The following is a 20,000-nucleotide window of genomic DNA, read 5'->3' as shown; positions in this document are numbered from 1 at the left end:
AAGCAACAGTTAGAACAACTGGACATGGAACAACAGACTGGTTCTAAATCAGTAAACGTATTGCTTCCAGTACGTCAAGGCTGTATTTTGTCACCCTGCTTATTTAACTTATATGCAGAGTAAGAGTACATCATGAGAAATGTTGGACTGGATGAAGCACAAGCTGGAAGCAAGATTGCCAGGAGAAATATCAATAACCTCAGATACGCAGATGACACCACACTTATGGCAGAAAGCAAAGAAGAACTAAAGAGCCTCTTGATGAAAGAGGAGAGTGAAAAAGTTGGCTTAAAACTCAACATTCAGAAAATTAAGACCATGGCATCAGGTCCCATCATTTCATGGCAAATAGATGGGGAAACAATGGAAACAGTGAGAGACTATTTTGGGGGGTCCAGAATCAGTACAGATGGTGACTGCAGCCATGAAATTAAAAGACGCTTACTCCTTGCAAAGTTATGACAAACCTAGACAGCATATTAAAAAGCAGAGATACTATTTTGCCAACAAAGGTCCGTCTAGTCAAAGCCATGGTTTTTCCAGTGGTCATGTACGGATGTGAGAGTTGGACTATAAAGAAAGCTGAGCGCTGAAGAATTGATGCCTTTGAACTGTGGTGTTGGAGAAGAGTCTTGAGAGACCCTTGGATGCAAGGAGATCCAACCAGTCCATCCTAAAGGAAATCAGTCCTGAATATTCATTGGAAGGATTGATGCTGAAGCTGAAACTCCAATATTTTGGCCACCTGATGTGAAGAGCTGACTCATTTGAAAAGACCCTGATGCTGGAAAAGATTGAAGGCAGGAGAAGACAGAGGATAAGATGGGCGGATGGCATCACTGACTCAATGGACACGAGTTTGAGTAAACTCTGGGAGTTGGTGATGGACAGGGAGACATGGCGTGCTGCAGTCCATGGGGTCACAAAGAGTCGGACTTGACTGAGCGACTGAACTGAACTGATAAATAGGTCTGGTGTCTGGTCACTTCTACCAGCTACTTGAAGGGGATTCCTGTTTATCCTTGTATTCTCTCCAGTCTCAAGAACAGCAGGTCACCAAAATTTATATACTATATGCACATTTAGTTAGTACAGTGCATGGCATATACTAAACTCCTGACAAGCATTTGATGAATATGAGATAAAGTTACCAATAAATAGCTATTGAAACAAACAGGCCAAAATTATTTAAAAGCAGAAAGAAAAGTCCACGTATGTTCTTTATTCAAATAGTTTAATTCAAACAATTTGGAATGTAAAAGTATTTTCTTGTATAAAAAGCAGATCAGGCTCCCCTGCCCCATAATCAGCAATCTTTGGTTAAGCAAAAAATTGGCAGTTTATGAGTAGCTCAATCAGATGCTTGAATGAGTAGCTAAACCAGTTGCTGATACATGTATGCTATTCCATCTGTGACTTCAGAGATTAAAGAAGAAAAAATGGACCCCATTCTTTAGTACCCTGTGAAAGGTAAGAGTACCCTGTCCTAATCTTTTCCCCAACACCTCCCAAAATAATCCTTCCTCACAAAGAAAGAAGTCTAAGAAAAATCTGTTTAAGCTAAACAGATTTAAGTCAAGGCAACTCTGAAATACACAAAACCCAAATGTCAGCCTGTAGTTTACTCTCTGCTCTCATGGCACCTCAAATTAATGGCTTGGGTGTTGGCGTAGGTAACATTTGGCCTGTATGTTGAGGTAGTCACTAAAAAGAAATTCTGGGTACAATATTCTATTTCACAAGTGGATATATTTTCTGCAGATTTAGTAATACAGTTTTAGAGCTGACAGTTTACAGATCAACTACTTCATTTCCCACCCTAACTTTACAGAGAGAAATCTCAGAGGAGTTAAATGACTTACCCATGGTTATAAAACTACTCAAACGTGGCAGTATCAGGACTGGAATCCAAATCTCTTGTCTTACAGCCCAATGTTTTCCTCCATTATAAAACAGTAATTTCTCAAACAAAATTAATCACACTCCGTGGAACTTGCTCTTAATCACAAACCATGGGTCAAGTTTTTAACTCAAACTTGCTTCTTGGTCTAGCTTCATGTAACTCCGTGGCAAGATTTAGCAGTTAGGCTACTAAATCTAGGCTTATGCTGGCCAAATTTCTTATTTTCATATCCAGAACCTATCTGAAGGTTGGCAAATAAGACTTCTTTATATAATAATGTCTGGAGCAATGCCAACTGCAGCAGTTGGCATTATCAAATTTCGGCAAGTAGAGCCAACCCTTCAAGAACCCATATGCAACTTCTCAAGTAGTGTAGTCGGGTATCAAAGCACCTTTGGAAGGACAACAGAACAGATGTAACCTCTGAATGAGTGTTGAGGAAACAGCCATTTAACCTTGCACAGAACTGTGTTTAGTACCCGGGCACTTTAAAAATCCCCTGGAGACGGAGAAGACATGCATAGCGTGGCAGCACATACCTCTTAATCATCATTCAGTACAAGGCAGTTCTTCAGATTTCACACATGACCCAAATTCACATTTAGATGAGATCAATGGAGGAAAAATCACCCTGTAATAGTAGACCAATAATAGGTATAGAAATAGTTGGAGGACGAAAGACAAATGTCAAGGAACAGGTTGCCTTATCACATTTACGTTTCATTTTCCCCAGCAGTCAAGGTGGCTTGGGCTCTATTTCTTCAGCAGGTCAAATGGCTGAACAGGGCTGCAAATGTCAAAGACAATGATCAACTCCTCATCAAGCAAAAGTTACTTGGGACATGGTCACTTATTCTCACAGTGTGACTACAATTCTACTTGACAGAGATGGCTTCGTAGATGTTTATTACTCCACTGTAAAGAAACAGGAATTTGGGAGGGTTGCTTATATTTAAAAGAGGATGAGTTGACTGAAGAAAGTTGCAAATTTAAAAAACAAAAACAAACACTTCTCTAGATAGTTGCTGATGGCTGGAAATGTCACAAATCTCCAGGAGTACTGGATTCTAGAAAAGCTGAATCCATTCTCAAAACCCATTTTTAAAACCTAAGTATAAAATGCATGATAAAACAAGAAAAAAAAAGTCATAGGTAATTTGTGACTGTTGCTTGTTATACTTTTTATAAGTAATACTGGCCATGTTGGGAAGTCCTTAACATTTGTATTTGGAAAATAATTTAAAAATAAAATAATCTACATGATTCTCATACTTATAAATGTTAACAATTCACTATTTTCAATAAAGCAGAACAAAATAAGTTAGAAACTGCCTACTGCAGATCTAACCAATACTACATTCTATAAACCTAAGGTGCACTAGGTTTTGGCAAAATTATATAATTTAAATTCAAATTGTTCATGCAACTTTGAAAAAAGGATCAAAAAGTACTACATTGTATGGAATTCCACATATTTTGGTAATATATGTTATATTTTGTTAATAAAATGAAAAGTTAAAGTCAACCAATAAAAAGGTTACAAAAAGGATAAAAATCTATCATTATGTCAGTATTTAATTAAATGTAAGACTGAAAACTGGAATTCCTTCACTGCTTATCACTTAAGGATAAGATGTTTATTTAACCAAAATAAGACATTGTGAGATTGATGGGTCACTTACAAATGTATTGAAGTTTTTTAATGAGAAAAACTATTAAAAAACTGATAATTAAAAATTTTTAACTGTGCCAGATAGTAAAATATGTTTCAAAATTTCTGATAAAAATGTTTGCCTTTACTTTGCATACCACAGGAGGACCTCAAAGAAAAATGTAGCAATTAAGTTTGGAAAATCTATAAAAGAGACTTTTACTTTTAGAATAGACATTTTTCCCCTTTCCTAAAATGTGTACTCAAGAAGCATGTTTATAAATTTCACTGCAGAAAGCATTATATTTTTAATAATGTGACAAATCTACTCCATCAAGTGGTTCTCTTATAAAGGTAATGCTATATCACACTGCAATCAACTACAAAACCAAAGATGGCAAAATTCAAATTTAGAGAACACGCTTTCTAAAGGAAGCCTATTTAAAGTCTATAACATTTAAAAGGTTCTCACTGCCCCAAATATGTTTTACAAAAATATAGTTTCATTGGTTTCATGAAATGTGAACAAGCCTACTACTCTCTAACATTTAGAGTAAATGATTGAACAGTCGATGCAAAGTGGATTACTAAATCAACTGAAACTCAAGGAGTCAATATTCCTCATAAAAATAAATTAAATTATAGTACATCATGGTCTTGGTTGTCCAATTCTACTGTTAGTTCCATATCTACTTGGGATATTTGTAAAACCAGTCCTGAATCCTTGGGTTGCTCCAATGCCTGGAACTCCAAGTCCTTGATTAAGCACGCTGCTATAAGGTGCGTGTCCATGATTAAGACCTAAACCATAAGGTCTTGTTTGCGTATTTAGAAGAATAACTGGGCTCACATTTTTTCCAGGGGTGTTAAATGAAAATTCTGGAGGTGGACTACTAGGTTTAGTTGGAGTTGATGTGACAGGGTTTGAATCATCAGTACCCTTCAGAGGAGGCATTGGGATTACGTGATGATCTGTAAAGTTTAGGACATTGGCTGCAACAGGCCCAGACAGTAAGGCAGGCCTGATCCAATCATCCTTGAAAATCTGAACAGTCAGAGTAGATACAAGTGTGTACAGCCTGTTGGTCACATGAGCAAGAACCATTTGTTCATTGGCATCTCGTCGAATTCTCACGTGAACTGATCCAGCCTAAAAGGGACAAAATCATAAGAAAAAGACTGCTTACAATTATACTACTGAAAATTCCATTAGAAAGAAACATTTTATTGATATTCCTTAAAAACTACTTTAGTAGTAATTGTTGATGTAAAGAGTTAATAAAATGATTTATGACTCTAAATAAAATATAACATTAAAATATTAAAAAAAGAAAGAAATCCATGTAGAAGAATGGCAGGTATATAGCAACAGAAGGCAGAACACAAACGAAGTATATGGAAAAATGCACTGAAAGGGCAGAGAAGGTAGCTATTAATTCCAGTTGAGGAAGACGTTAAAAGAAGATGGCATCTGATCTAGGGCTGGGGATTAAATGAAATCTCAAAAGGTAGAGATAGGCATTCTAAGCTGGGGCAATAGCATGTGAAAACACGGCATGTTTGGGCAAGAATAAGCAACATTACTATATAAAAGAAGCACAGTATTTCAGGAGGCAGAAAAAGAATGAAAGAGAAAAGACAGGAAGAAAAGGAGGAGGAAAAGAGGAAGCAAATAAGGAAAGGAAGAATGTAAAGAAGAAAGCAAGTTTAGGTAGTAAAGTTAAAAAGAAAGGCTAGCTGTGGGGTTCTAAAAATCATGAATAAGGAGTTTTAGTTGCAGCAATCCAACAGAAGTAAGATAATCAGAGTTCAGAAAAATTACAGTTATGGATAACTGCTAATTATTTAGGAACTGACTAAAACAGTCTAGGTTAGGAATGGAGAGGCCAAGATAGGACAGATATAGTGGGACTACAGATTTCATGATATTCCAGGGGTTAGAAGTGGGAGACTTCGATTTTCAACTGGATATAACAATGAATGAGGGAGATGAACTTATCAAAACACAATCTCAAGGTTTCTAGCCTAGGTTACCAGGAGGATAGAGAGCGCAGGCATTAGAATGATGGTCAGAAGTATGTATACTAACTTGATAAAATGGTCATTATACATCTTGTTTTCAAAAGATAATAAAATAGTAGATACAATAATGATATTTTGATTAAAACAAACAAAAATATCAAGAATGGTATCATATGATCATCTCAATAGATGCAGAAAAAGCACTTGATAAAATTCAACATCCATTCATGATAAAAACTCTTGACAGAGTTGGTACAGAGGGAACATACACCAACACAATAAAGGCCATTTATGACAAACATGCGGGCTTCCCAGGTGGTTCAATGGTAAAGAATCCACCTGCCACTGCAGGAGACACAGGAGATATGGTCCACAAGATCCCCTGTAGAAGGAAACGGCCACTCACTCCAATATTTTTGCCTGGGAAATTCCATGAACAGAGGAGCCTGGTGAGCCATAGTTCTCAGGGCTGTAAAGAGTCTGACATGACTGAGTGACTGAGTATGTACACATGCATGACAAACACACAACTAACATCATACTCAATGATGAAAAGCTAAAAGCTTTTCCTTTAGGATCAGGAACAAGACGAGGATGTCCACTCTTGCCACTTGTATTTAACATAGTACTGTAAGTTCTAGCCACAGCAATCAGAGGAGAATAAGAAGAGGCATCCAAAATGGAAGAGAAGAAGTAAAATCATTACTGTTTGCAGAAGACATGATAATATATATATAAAATCCTAAAGAGTACACAAAAAATTATTAGAACTAATAAATGAATTCAAAGTTTCATGATATGAAATACAGAGAAATCTGTTGCATGTCTATATACTAAAATGAACCATCAAAAAGAAAAATCAAGAAAATCGTATTTAGAATTGAATCAAAAAGAGTAAGATATCTAGGAGTAAATTTAACCAAGAAGGTAAAAGACACATACCCTGAAACTACAAAACTGATCAAAGAAACTAAAGATGATACTAATAAATGGAAAGATAGCTTGTGTTCATGGACTGGATGAATTAATATTGCTAAAATGTCCACATTACCCAAAGCACATTCAGCTATGACATTTTTCACAGAACTAAAACAAATAATCCCATATTTCATGTGGAACCACGGAAGATGCCAAATAGCCAAAGCAATCTTGAGAAAGAACAAAGGTATTATGCCCCCTAACTTCAAACTGTTAGGTAGCTAGAATAGGAAAAAGGAGTCCAAAATAGCGGTGGCCAAAAAACAAAGAAAGGAAAAAGCCCGCAAAAATAGAACAAAGGAAGGTCCAGGGTCAGGAGTGAGAACCTCAGGTGAAACAAACAGCCCTCCTGGCTAGCCCAATTTATACAGGGCAGGCTCAGGAGGAGGAGAAAAAAACATAAGAGGAGCCAAAATTGAGCTCCTCTCTTCTTTTGGGTTAGCCCACCCTCACACCTCAAGGATGTGTTTTCCTTTGCTTGCCAAATAAAACTGAGCTGTAACCAAGCTGTAACACTGGTCTCCCATTTAAACTGAGCTGTAACTGAGCTGAAACACTGGTCCGCCACTTCAAATTTTTGCTGTGGTGAGACAGAATCGAGGAAATTATACACTCCTCCAACATATCTGGCTCTGCGACTTGGATTTAACTTGGCTGAAACAATCTTGGCTCGGCCCCCGCAAGGTGGAGGCCAAGCACAGCAGAAGCCCAACTTGGTGAAAACTCACATGATGGAAGCTGAACATGAAGAAAACCCAGTGCAGTGGCAGTGACAAGAAGCCTAGCGTGCTGGAACCCAGGACAGCAAAGACAAACTTGACAGAAAGCTCATGCAGCTCAGTCTGATTTCAGAGGACCTCCGATTAAGGGAGGGGGTCTTTGCTCCGATGGCTGGAAGGACACATGGCTAACAAAATCTAAATTCCTTTACAATCTCTAATTTCTTGTTTCCCAAAATGCCCTGAATGGCAGTGGGTGCAACTGAGGGACTCTGGTAGGGGCTAGTCCCCAGTGTGTCCCGAAGGCTCTACTATCTGTTGCACCTTAGTAGCTGTTGCCTAAGTGGGTGGGGGATTCTTCTGTCCTTAACCTTTTTTGTGCCAAGGATCAGGCCAATGAAAACTGTGAACACAGGTCAGGTATTTAGCAGATTTTCCAGCCGGTTATGAAGGGGATTCCTCGGGATGTTTTTCGCACTGCTTTTTCTTCCTGTCCTTCAGCACCTCTCTCTATCTATGCCACTGCTTACGAAGTACTGGGCAGGTCATCATCTTTCCATTTCTGAAAGTCGTGTTTGAAACTGTTTACCTAAGATTGGGATTCAAAACCCACATGGCAGGGATTCTGTGCTATATTAGTCACTCAGTCATATACAACTGGGACTTAAGCACAGCCAAAACCCAGGGTGCCTGGTTTCAGGACCTAATGAAGCTCAGGGTCTTGATGTTTCATTGCAAAAAATTCAGTGAGAGACACAGCAACAGGTAAGAGATAGATTTGTTCAGATGCAGAGAGATGCACAGTCCAGAGTGTGTGATTTCTTATGGTGAAGAGGGAGGATCATTCTAACAACTGGAGAACCACCCACTCCTTGGTCTTTTGATAGTGCCTTGAAACTGTCCTGGTGCCTCTGGGTGTGTCATCAAGCTTGCAGATTGAGAATCAAGTTAAATTTGACTTGTCTTGGACCCATTTAATTTTAATCGGTTTATGTTATGCTCTTGGGCTACGTCATTCTCTCAAAAGTTGTACCCTGCCCCCTTTAATCCTGTTTCATGCTCTTTTCCTGAGCCCTGTCTGCGCCTACAATGTTGCCTCTACTATCTTCTGGGACAACCAGAAAATAGCTGGCCTTTGGGAGTGAAATACTATATAATATCCAATCCCTCTAGATAGTCAGGCCTTCATCTTCCATGTTTTCTACAAAATGTGCAACAACAGCAGCTCTCAGTGAACCTGCTAGGGCAGGTGATAGGCACACAGTGCCTGCTAGAAGTCCATCTGTTGGTGGTATCCCTTCAAGGGCAATTGGGCTTCCAGGGACAATGTTTGCCACTTTCGGAGTTAGCCCTGCAGGCCATTTGGCCCAAATCCTTATCACCCTTGTCCTAAGTTACAAACATAGCCCCAGACCAAATCTACACTCTACTTTTACGAAAAATCTAGTCTATTGCCTCATCAATTTGTTCTTAAACTACTTACTAACTCCTACAGCCAGGACTCTGCACCCTTATAGGCAACGTAACTCGACCCCACTTATATTAAAATACTCTTGATGAACAATGGACAGAGGTTTGTGACACTGTATAGGAGACAGGAATCAAGACCATGCCCAAGAAAAAGAAATGCAAAAAAGGAAAATGGCTATCTGAGGAGGCCTTACAAATAACTACGAAAAGAAGAGAAGCAAAAAGCAAAGGAGAAAAGGAAAGACACCCATTTGAATGCAGAGTTCCAAAGAATATCAAGAAGAGATAAGGGAGCCTTCCTCAGCAATCAATGCAAAGAATTAGAGGAAAATAACAGAATGGGAAAGACTAGAGATCTCTTCAAGAAAATTAGAGATACCAAGGGAACATTTTATATCAAGATGCTCTGATAAAGGACAGAAATGGTATGGACCATTTCCGGTCCAGACAGAAATGGTATGGACCATTAATATCTTCTGCTTCTAACAGAAGCAGAAGATATTAAGAAGAGGTGGCAAGAATACACAGAAGAACTGTACAAAAAAGATCTGCACGACCCAGATAATCAAGATGGTGTGATCACTCATCTAGAGCCAGATATCCTGGAATGTGAAGTCAAGTGGGCCTTAGGAAGCATCACTATGAACAAAGCTAGTAGAGGTGATGGAATTCCAGTTGAGCTATTTCAAATCCTGAAAGATGGTGCTGTGAAAGTGTTGCACTCAATATGTCAACAAATTTGGAAAGCTCAGCAGTGGCCACAGGACTGGAAAAGGTCAGTTTTCATTCCAATCCCAAAGAAAGGCAATGCCAAAGAATGCTCAAACTACCGCACAACTGCACTTATCTCACACGCTAGGAAAGTAATGTTCAAAATTCTCCAAGCCAGGCTTCAGCAACACGTGAACCGTGAACGTCCAGATGTTCAAGCTGGATTTAGAAAAGGCAGAGGAACCAGAGATCAAATGGCCAACATCCGCTGGATCATCGAAAAAGCAAGAGAGTTCCAGAAAATCATCTATTTCTGCTTTATTGACTACGACAAAGCCTTTGTGTGGATCACAATAAACTGTGGAAAATTCTTAAAGAGATGGGAATACCAGATCACCTGACCTGCCTCTTGAGAAACCTGTATGCAGATCAGGAAGCAACAGTTAGAACTGGACATGTAACAACAGACTGGTTCCAAATAGGAAAAAGAGTACATCAAGGCTGTATATTGTCGCCCTGCTTATTTAACTTATATGCAGAGCACATCATGAGAAAGGCTGGGCTGGAGGAAGCACAAGCTAGAATCAAGATTGCCAGGAGAAATATTAATAACCTCAGATATGCAGATGACACCACCCTTATGGCAGAAAGCAAAGAAGAACTAAAGAGCCTCCTGATCAAAGTGAAAGAGGAGAGTGAAAAAATTGGCTTAAAGCTCAACATTCAGAAAACGAAGATCATGGCATCCGGTGCCATCACTTCATAGCAAATAAATGGGGAAACAGTGGAAACAGTGGCTGACTTTACTTTTCTGGGCTCCAAAATCACTGCAGATGGTGACTGCAGCCATGAAATTAAAAGACGCTTACTCCTTGGAAGGAAAGTCATGACCAACCTAGACAGCATATTCAAAAGCAGAGTCACTACTTTGTCAACAAAAGTCCGTCTAGTCAAGGCTATGGTTTTTCCAGTGTTCACGTATGGATGTGAGAGTTGGACTGTGAAGAAAGCTGAGCACTGAAGAACTAATGCTTTTGAACTGTGGTGTTGGAGATGACTCTTTAGAGTAGATTCCCTTGGACTGCAAGGAGATCCAACCAGTCCATTCTAAAGGAGATCAGTCCTGGGTGTTCACTGAAAGGACTGATGTTAAAGCTGAAACTCCAATACTTTGGCCACCTGATGTGAAGAGCTGACTCATTTGAAAAGACCCTGATGCTGGGAAAGATTGAGGGCAGGAGGAGAAGGGGACGACAAGAATGAAATGGTTCGATGGCATCACTGACTCAATGGACATGGGTTTGCATGGACTCCAGGAGTTGGTGATCGTAGGGAGGCCTGGCGTGCTGCAGCTCATGGGGTTGCAAAGAGTTGGACACGACTGAACTAACCTCAGATATGAACTGAACTGAATGCCCTTAACAGACCAAGGTAACTCACTCCTTTGTCATTACTTCTGTTATTACCTAAAGTGGGTCTATGACAATGAAATGTTTACCATTGGAAATACCCTAAACTGCTCTTATGGAGGACTAAGGGAAGAAATCAGTGACTTACATTCCCTCAGAGCAATAAGAGGATAAGGCTGATGGCTGTTTCACCAGGTTTCCAGTCTCAGGGCACAGGCTTGGATTGCTTTACATCATGATATCTATTCCCATCTGCAGTGGACAAACCAGCAATGAGTTAAGATTACAACCCCTTAATCCTACCCAGCACTGGTCACGCTGGAGACCTTGGGGATGCCCAACGGTTGACCTACCTCGACCTGCCTAGGGATTTGGTCCTTGGGAGGTTGTCATGCCTCAACCTGCTTGGGGATCCATCAGTTCAGAGATCCCAGGAGGTTGACATGCCTTGACCAATGCCCAGGGACCCAATTCTTGGGAGGCCAATCTGCCTCAACCTGCCCAGGAATTTGATCTCCAGGAGGCTGTCATGACTCAGCCTGCAGGGGATCTGCACCCTGACCTGGGGACACCCAGCTCTCAGGTTGCAACAATACTGAGTAGGACAGGCTTCAGAGACTCACCCCTAAGGAAGTCCACCCATAAAAATAGAAGGAGGCCTATTAGTTTTTTTTTTTTCTCTTCCTCTCTGTCATCACTGTCTTTCAGATGGAAAACAACCAATCCACTTCCTGACAGACACCCTTGAGATGCATTCTTGATAACTGGAATCTATTCCAATCCTCAAACTCTAAGAAGTCGCTTAAAATTCTTTTGTGCCACTGAGGGCCATGGTACCCTCTGGGGGTAAGGAACACTGGTCTGAGGATGGCAGTTTAAATTACAACACCATCCTGCAGCTAGACTTATTCTGCAAAAGATAAGGGAAATGGACAGAGATTCCCTATGTCCAAATTTTCTTCCAAGAGATATGAAGGAACTCTGGGTTAAGTATGAGTTTGTTGTATGGCCTAAAAGTGAACCTACCAGGCAAATGGTGTTAGGCAGACAACCAAAAGAAGGAAGCCCCCTGTGAAGGCTCACCTCCCATGGCTCCCAAGTTGCCTGGTGATCCTTCCTTCTATCCAAATATGCCTCCATATCTGGGAGCACCCCCTCCACAAAAGCCAACTCGAGTATGTCCCTTAGTTGAAACTGGAGAATTCAGACCAGTGCAGGTCCATAAGCCCTTCTCCCTCTTAAAACTAAGACAGATCAAACAAGACCTGGGAAGCTATACAGATGACCCAGCAAATAGATAGATATATTGGAATGTATCACATTACCTTGGCCTTTGACTTGACATGGAAGGACATCACGGTCATATTTAGTCAAACTTCATCTGACCCTGAGTACACTAGGGTCTTTAGGAAGCCTGAAGGTATGCTATGGGGCTTCACATGTCAAGCGATAACACCCAGTGGGGGACACTGTGGTTCCCTCTTCAGATCCTAATTGGAATTATAACGACCCTGAGCACATCTGGGAAAAGGATCATTTTCTGATCTGTGTAAAGGCAGGACTAAAAGCGGCCCAGAAAAAAGTAATCAGCTATGCCCAGGGGTCAGCAATAACTCAGGAGCCCAACAAGAACCCCACTTACCAATCTGGACTTACACTCTTAAGAGGGACAGGTGATTTTAAAGGACAAATTCCTGTCCCAGTGTGGATCAGACATCAGGATAAAGTTACAACAGCTACAGCAGCAGGACCCTGCTGCCTCTTTAGATGGGATGGTCCAGACTCCAGCCACCAGACTCTAGCCACTAATACCTTTTATAACAGAGAACAACAGGAGAGCGAGGCCAAGGCCCAGAGACAAGGCATGCCCAGATTCTGGCTGCCCTCCAGGGAAGCCCTATGGCAAACTCTGAGTCCTTAAAGGACAAGGCATGAGGCAAATGCCTAGTCTGTAGTCAGGTGGGACACTGGGCCAAAGAGTGTCCAAATCCTGACAAGTCTCCTAAAATGGCTTGCTACAAATGCCACCAATCCGGACACTGGGTGACACACTGCCCTTGGGACCCAAGAGCCTCAAGGTCAAGTGCCAAGCCTTCCCTCAACAGGACTGATAGTTCAACAGGACTGAAGCGGCGCCCTCCAGCCAGCCCGCCTGTCACAGATAACGATCACAGGGCTGGAGCCAAGGGTGCAACTGGATTGGCAGGTAGGTCCAAGAATTTCTTGGTTGACACAGGGGCTACCTACTCTGTCCTGACCTCCTACTCTGTAGCCTTCTACTCCCAAACCTGTACCATTCTGGGTGCTACAGGAAAAACAGTTACAAAAAGATTCACCCAAGCACTTCTTTGTTGCTGGGGTGGACAAATATCTTCCCACCAGTTTCTGGTAGTCCCTGTGTCCTAACCCCTTATTGGGAAGAGATATACTCACTGAATGGGACCACCCTTGTGATGGGAAGCTTTTCAGCCCCTAAAGCCCTACAGCTCCTGGTTACTACTGAGGAACCTGTTACACCCCCTCCAACAGGGAGAGACCAAAAACTATGGGAGGACAAAATTAACCACCAGGTGTGGAACCAGGGGACTCCTGTATGAGCCCACCAAGCTGAACTGGTCATCACTGTCCTCCAAGATCCCACTCGGTTTCCAAACCAGAAACAATACCCTCTCAGAAGAAAAGCTCGAGAAGAACTACAGCCTCTAAAATAAATAAATTCCTTGCCTGTGGGCTATTGGTCCCCACCAATTTGCCATGTAACACCCCAGTCCTCCCTATAAAGAAAAAAGATGGGACCTGGTAAATAGTTTAAGATCTCCAGATCATAAATGAAGCTATAGTCCCCCTCCATCCCACAGTACCCAATCCCGATGTAATCTGGGGAGAAATCCCGCCCAGTGCCAAGTGGTTTCCAGTCTTGGATCTCAAGGATGAATTCTTTTGCAGACCACTGCCTAAAGAATCCTAGTATCTTTTTACCTTTGAGTGGGAATCTCCAGGAGAAAAACACCAACAGATGACTTGGACAGTATTACCTCAGGGGTTCAAAGACAGCCCCTACCTGTCTGGGCAGGCTCTTAGCTGGGATGCCCTAGATCTGGACCTGGGACCTAATGGGAAAATATTACAATATGTAGATGACCTACTAATCTGCTTTCCAGATGAGAAAAATGCCCAACATGCAATTCAGGATCTAAACTTTTTGGTAGACAGGGGATATAAAGTCTCCTGGGCTAAGGCACAGATGACTGAGACAAAGGTCACTTACCTGGGAGTTCAGATTACACAAAAAGGAAGGAAGAGCCTTGGGAGGGTTAACTGAAAGGCTGGGACCTGAGCCCCAGCCTATAGCTTGGTTATCCAAGAGGCTTGAACAAACTGCCCAAGGCTGGCCTTCCTGCCTTCGAAATCTTGCAGCTATTGCAGTCCTGATAGAAGATGCTTTAAAACTCTCTTCTGGGGGAAAACTATTTTTACCAGCCACCAAATGAAATAACTCCTGAATGGGAGAGGCCATTTATGGATGTCTGATCAAAGGATCCTCAGAAATCAAGTAGTGCTGATGGAAAATCCAGGTCTGACTACATCCCCTTGTGGGATTCTTAACTCAGCTACCCTCCTGCCTACCCCTAAGGACTCTCTCCCCTTTCACTTTTGCCTGGAAACCTTGGACCACTGGACAAAACCCTGAGAGGTACTGTCAGAAGATCCTCTGACCAATCCTGAGGAAATCTGGTACACTGATGGAAGCAGCTTTGTCTTGGATGGAAAAAGAAGAGCTGGATATGCAGTAGTCTCCAATTTTGAGACCACAGAGGAAAAACCTTTGCTACCAGGTACTTCAGTCCAATTAGCTGAGCTCATACACCTGACCTGAGCTTAGAGCTGGGAAAAGGAAAAAGAGTAGCCATTTACAGATTCCAAGTATGCCTTCCTGGTGTTACATGCACATGCTGCTGTTTGGAAAGAAAGAGGCCACTTGATCATCCTAGGGTTCCCAATCAAATATGGTGATCAAATCCTTAGGCTCTTGGAGGCAGTCCATCTGCCCACTGAGGTTTCAGTCTCCCACTCTAAAGGACCCCAAAAAGGGAGCACAGAAGTGGCACGAGGGAACCAAGCAGCTGGTCAGGCAGCTAAGAGAGCAGCGTTACAGAACAATGACCTAATAGGGGTTGCCACCCTAGTTCCATAATTTGCCAGAAACTCCTTCATATACTGAAGGTAAGACTATTTAAGCTAAGAATGAGGGCTTTCAAGAAGATCATATGGGGTGGTTCCAAAAGGAGGGACTTCTTTTTTTGCCAGGGAACCTCCAATGGAAGCTGGTTAACTCCTTACATGCCACCACTCATTTAGGGGAGAAGGCCCTCCAAAGATTACTAGAAAGGTCCTTCAGAGGAATAGGCCTCCAAACAACTGTAAGGCAAATGGTCTCTTCTTGTCCCACTTGCCAATTAAATAACCCCCAAGGAGCTTGAAGACTCCAACTGGCCCAGCCTGTCCAACAGCATGGGACCTACCCAGGAAAGGGCTGGCAGATGGACTTCACCCAGATGCCAGTTTCTCAAGGGTATAAATATCTACTAGTCATGATAAGATACAGTAACAGGTTGGATTGAAGGTTGAGGAGGTGGCAAAAAAACTGCTCCATGAAATCATTCTGAGATTTGGCCCGCCCAGGTCATTACAAAGTGACAATGGGACATCATTTATTTCTAAGGTCACCCAAAGGGTCTCTAAAACATTAGGCATTACTTATTATCTCTATTGTGCCTGGAGGCCTCAGTCTTAAAGAAAAGTAGAAAGAGCCAACCAATTCTTAAAATCAGCGATAAAAAAGATAACCCAGAAGACCTCCCTGGGATGGAAGGAGGCTTTATCGATAGCTCTCCTCCGCACCCGCATGGCCCCTAAGGAAGAGGCTGGTCTTAGTCCTTATGAGATGCTATGTGGGAGACCTTTTGTTTATGTCAGTGACCTCTTCCTAGATCCAGAGACTCAAACCCTCTCATCTTATACCATGGCCATCAGGCAGTTCCAACAAGATATACGCTTTGTGGGGTGTCAACCAGGACCCAAAATATTCTAAAGAGTTACCACTAAATGTTCCAGGGACTCAAGTTGTAATTAAAGTCTAGAAAGATGGGTCCCCAAAGGCACAACTCCAGCCCACATGGAAAGGTCCCTACCCTGTAATACTTTCTACGCCCACAGCGGTCAAGGTACCTGGACACAACTCCTGGATTCACTACTCATGAGTCAAGCCATGGAAGAAAACAGAAGAGGACACTCAATATACCTGTGAGCCCCTGGGAGCTCAGATACCTATTCAGAACCACAAATGAGTGTCATTCTAATGAACACCCCCAAAATCTAGTTTCTGGGGATAAGATTTCTCAAGATAGCTCTAAAGAGCCAACATAGCTTGGCAGAGGTTGTACTCCAAAACAGGCAGGAGATCTCCTGATCCCTGAACAAGGAGGGACTTGAGCCACCTTGAATGAGACATATCATTTCTGGGTAAATACCTCCAGCTAAGTTAAAGAAAGTCTCACAGTCCTCAAGAAAAACACAGTCCTCAAAAAAACATCTCCTACAGGATCTCAAAGAATGAGCTAGAGAGTTCTTGGGGTGGCTCCAATCTCTCTTTGGGGGATCCTTCTCCTAGCGAGGGGGAATTTGGAGTTGGCTAATGCTCCAACTAATCCCTGTTATCACCATATTGATGCTGCTTATGATTGCTCCGTGTATTATCAATTGTCTAACCCATTTTATCTCTGCCCAGGTCAATAAGCTACAACATGCGGTGCCAGTTCAACAAGGATATATGAAACTACACCCGACCGTGGAAAATATCACTCACCCTTAGATGGATACTGCTATAAGGACTCTGAGGCTTGAGATTAGCAAGAGGGGGAGGCCCAGTGCCCCTCACTGTCCCAGCTCAGCAGGAAGTGTAACATAGACCTTGACGCCTCTATTTCCAAAGAATTGGGCCTCTCATCTCTTGAGGGGGGAATGTTAGGTAGCTAGAATAGGAAAAAGGAGTCCAAAATAGTGGTGCCTAAAAGACAAAGAAAGGAAAAAGCCCACAAACTTAGAACAAAGGAAGGTCCAAGGACCAGAGTGAGGACCTCAGGTGAAACAAACAGCCCTCCTGGCTAGCCCAATTTACATAGGGCAGGTTCAGGGGGAGGAGAAAGAAGATAAAAAAGGAGCCAAAACTGAGCCCCTCTCTTTTTTTGGGTTGGCCCATCCTCCCTCCTCGAGGATGTATTTTCCTTTGTTTACCAAATAAAACTGAGCTGTAACCGAGCTGTAACACTGGTCCACTGCTTCAAATTTTTGCTGCAGCGAGACAGAACCGAGGAAATCACACATCCCCCCAACATATCTGTAGTATAATATACTATTATAGTAATCAAAATAGCACCGTACTGGCACAAACCAGACACACAGATCAATGGAACAGAACAGAGAACCCAAAAATAAATCCACACACATATGGTCAATTAGTCTATAATGAAGGAGGCAGAAAATACAAAGGGGAAGAGACAGTTCCTTCAACAAGTGGTGCTGGGAAAACTGGATAGCTACATGCAAAAGAACAAAACTAGAACATTTTCTCATACCATGTACACGAGTAAACTTAAGAAAACACAAGCAGTAATAAGCTCCTTGACATCAGCCTTTGCAATATTTTTTTGATCTGTCTCCTCAGGCAAGGGCCATTGAAGCAAAAATAAGCAAATGGGACCTCATCAAACTAAAAAGCTTTTGCAGTGAAGGAAACCATCAGAGGCAACTTACTGAATGGGAGAAGATATTTGCAAATAATATGTCTGATGAAGACATAAAAGAACTCATTCAACTCAACATCAAAACCTCCCATCCCCAATTAAAAAATGGCCTTGATCTTGCATGCTGCATAGCACAGCTAAGAAAAAAAAATTTATATATTAGAGGATTGATTAAATAAAATATGGTGTATTCATATATTGTAAAATTCTGCAGTCATTATGAATTATGCTGGGATTCTTGAAAGAAACATTGGTAGCATTTTTTGAAATGCCCCAAATATCCCCATAAAAACAGAAACTAAGACAGCAAATTCAAAAACCTATGGACAACACCTACCAAAAAAAAAAAAAAAAGGGATAACACAACACCCTAAAAAACCCAAATACAAACTGTAAGACCTATAAGGTATCAGCATCTGTAGAGGATACAACAGGGCATCTGATTGACCTAAAAACCTCACAGTAAGTAACTAGCTCTTCATGGAAATCTAGGACAGTGAATTTGAGAAAGGCAGCTGGGAACTGGAAGGTGTTTCGCACATTTCAATGCCGGGTGAATGCACTGTGTCTGCAATAAGATATGAAGAACTGGAGTAGTACGACCCTGTGAGCTCTCAAAAGCTCCCTTCTAGCACAAAGCCCCACATTAAGAAGAAACAGCTGGGAAGAGAATCTAAATTGAGCAGCAGAGTAGAAACAGAGGATAAAGAAGGTTCAGATACAATTGGGAGAGGAACAGAACCAAGAGGGAAAAAACTTTCACTTCACAGACTCATCAGAAGAGGGAACTCTAGAACCATGAATTTAGACACACTACCTTAAACCATTTTTTATTTTAAAATTCAGGAAAACGAATTTCACATAAAAAGGAGCAAAAGAAAAGAACTGAATCCAAATCCCACACATAGTTATTATAAGAAAAAAGAATACAGAATAGATTATAAAAGATTGGAAAGATTTACCTACAAAACTGATGAGAACTGACTTTCTTTTTCAAATCAATTTTTGAATTGATTAAGTAGAATATAAACCAAAATAGAAAACCTAGAAATGGAGTGGCAATTAGAAATACATGAAAAAAAATTTTTTTCAGGGACTTCCCTAGCTGTCTAGTGGTTAAGACTTGGTCCTCTGACTGCTGTGGGCCTGGGTTCAATCTCTGGTCAGCGAACTAAGATAGGGCAAGTCGCGAAGCATGCCCACTCCCCGAATTTCTGAAACAAAGATTAAGCTAGAAAGGCAATAAACATACAGGTATATTATGAAAAAAAAAAAGATAAAAAGAGAAGTTTTAAAAATCAAAGGAAATTGAGACACTAAGTAACTGAAAGAAAACAACAAATATGAAAGAAAGGTAAAGCTCCACCATGCTTATAATAGGCATTTCCGAAGAAGAAAATCAAAGCAAGAGAAGAGACTATTAAGAACTTTAATTAAAGAAAACTTTCCTGAAAATTTTAAAGAACTGTTTTTGAAATAACATTATAGAAAGGTATACTGCATCCCTGAAATAACTGACCATCAACACCAGGACAGATTCTAGTAAAATTACTGGACTGAAAAAATATTTTAGGCATAGAGGTAAAAAGATCAAATCACATATCAACGGGAAAAAATAAGACTATGAGTTATCAGGGTTTATTACAATAATGTCTTATGCCAGAGGTAAGAAACTCAAGAAAATAAAATATCTGCTCAGGATGTTATATCCAGCCAAATGATTTTCAATAATGTTCACAACTGTTTTCAACATGCAAAAATTTAGGGAATATTATTTGCAAGGGCCTTTTTCTGAAGAATTTACTAGAGAATGAGTTTTAGATATCCAAAATAATGAGTGAGAGAGGAAGAGAAGGGGAAGGGAGAGATGAAGTAGCCATTTTTCCATTAAAAGAGTGTAAGTCTGAACTAAAGACTGCAAAGCAGTGATATCACTGAGCTGTTGGACCAACCCTAATCTGCCTCTAAAATCTATGTTACAAAAGTCAAATCCTATTTTTTTTAAAAAACTGGTACTGTAGAAGAATAATATTTAATAACATGGAGAACTGTTTATGATATATTAAGTGAAAACAACAAATTATAAAACAGCATGACCTCATTTTCTAAAGAGTTTAAGTATGTAAGTATTAAACCAAAAAATCAATAGCAGTTTTCTTCACATGATAGGATTATGGTTGTTTCAATTTTTTTTTCTGGGTACTTTCCTGTATTTTCTTCATCATTCCTGACATAGGAATAAAATCATGCCTTAACAAAATCTCTTTGGTAATAAGGTCGAAACTGGATTAGAAAAGATAGAATTTTATGCTGAAACAGCTATTATTATAGCTC

The 20,000-nt window shown here is 40.9% G+C and overlaps 1 protein-coding gene across 2 annotated transcripts in view; it reads right to left on the bottom strand.

Annotated features, from left to right (window-relative positions):
• SLC30A6 (solute carrier family 30 member 6) overlaps positions 1,202 to 20,000 on the bottom strand; it is a 45,625-nt gene continuing 26,826 nt past the window's right edge. For both annotated transcript variants that reach the window (XM_005686395.3, XM_005686397.3), the window contains exon 14: positions 1,202 to 4,704. In XM_005686395.3, the coding sequence (XP_005686452.1) occupies positions 4,204 to 4,704 (501 nt within the window). In that variant the 3' untranslated portion in view covers positions 1,202 to 4,203. The remainder of the gene's footprint in view (positions 4,705 to 20,000) is intronic.

Source organism: Capra hircus, chromosome 11 (genome assembly GCF_001704415.2).
Source record: "Capra hircus breed San Clemente chromosome 11, ASM170441v1, whole genome shotgun sequence".
NCBI lineage: Eukaryota > Metazoa > Chordata > Mammalia > Artiodactyla > Bovidae > Capra > Capra hircus.
Note: the sequence above shows the minus strand (reverse complement) of the source record. Positions and strands in the feature narration are given on the sequence as shown.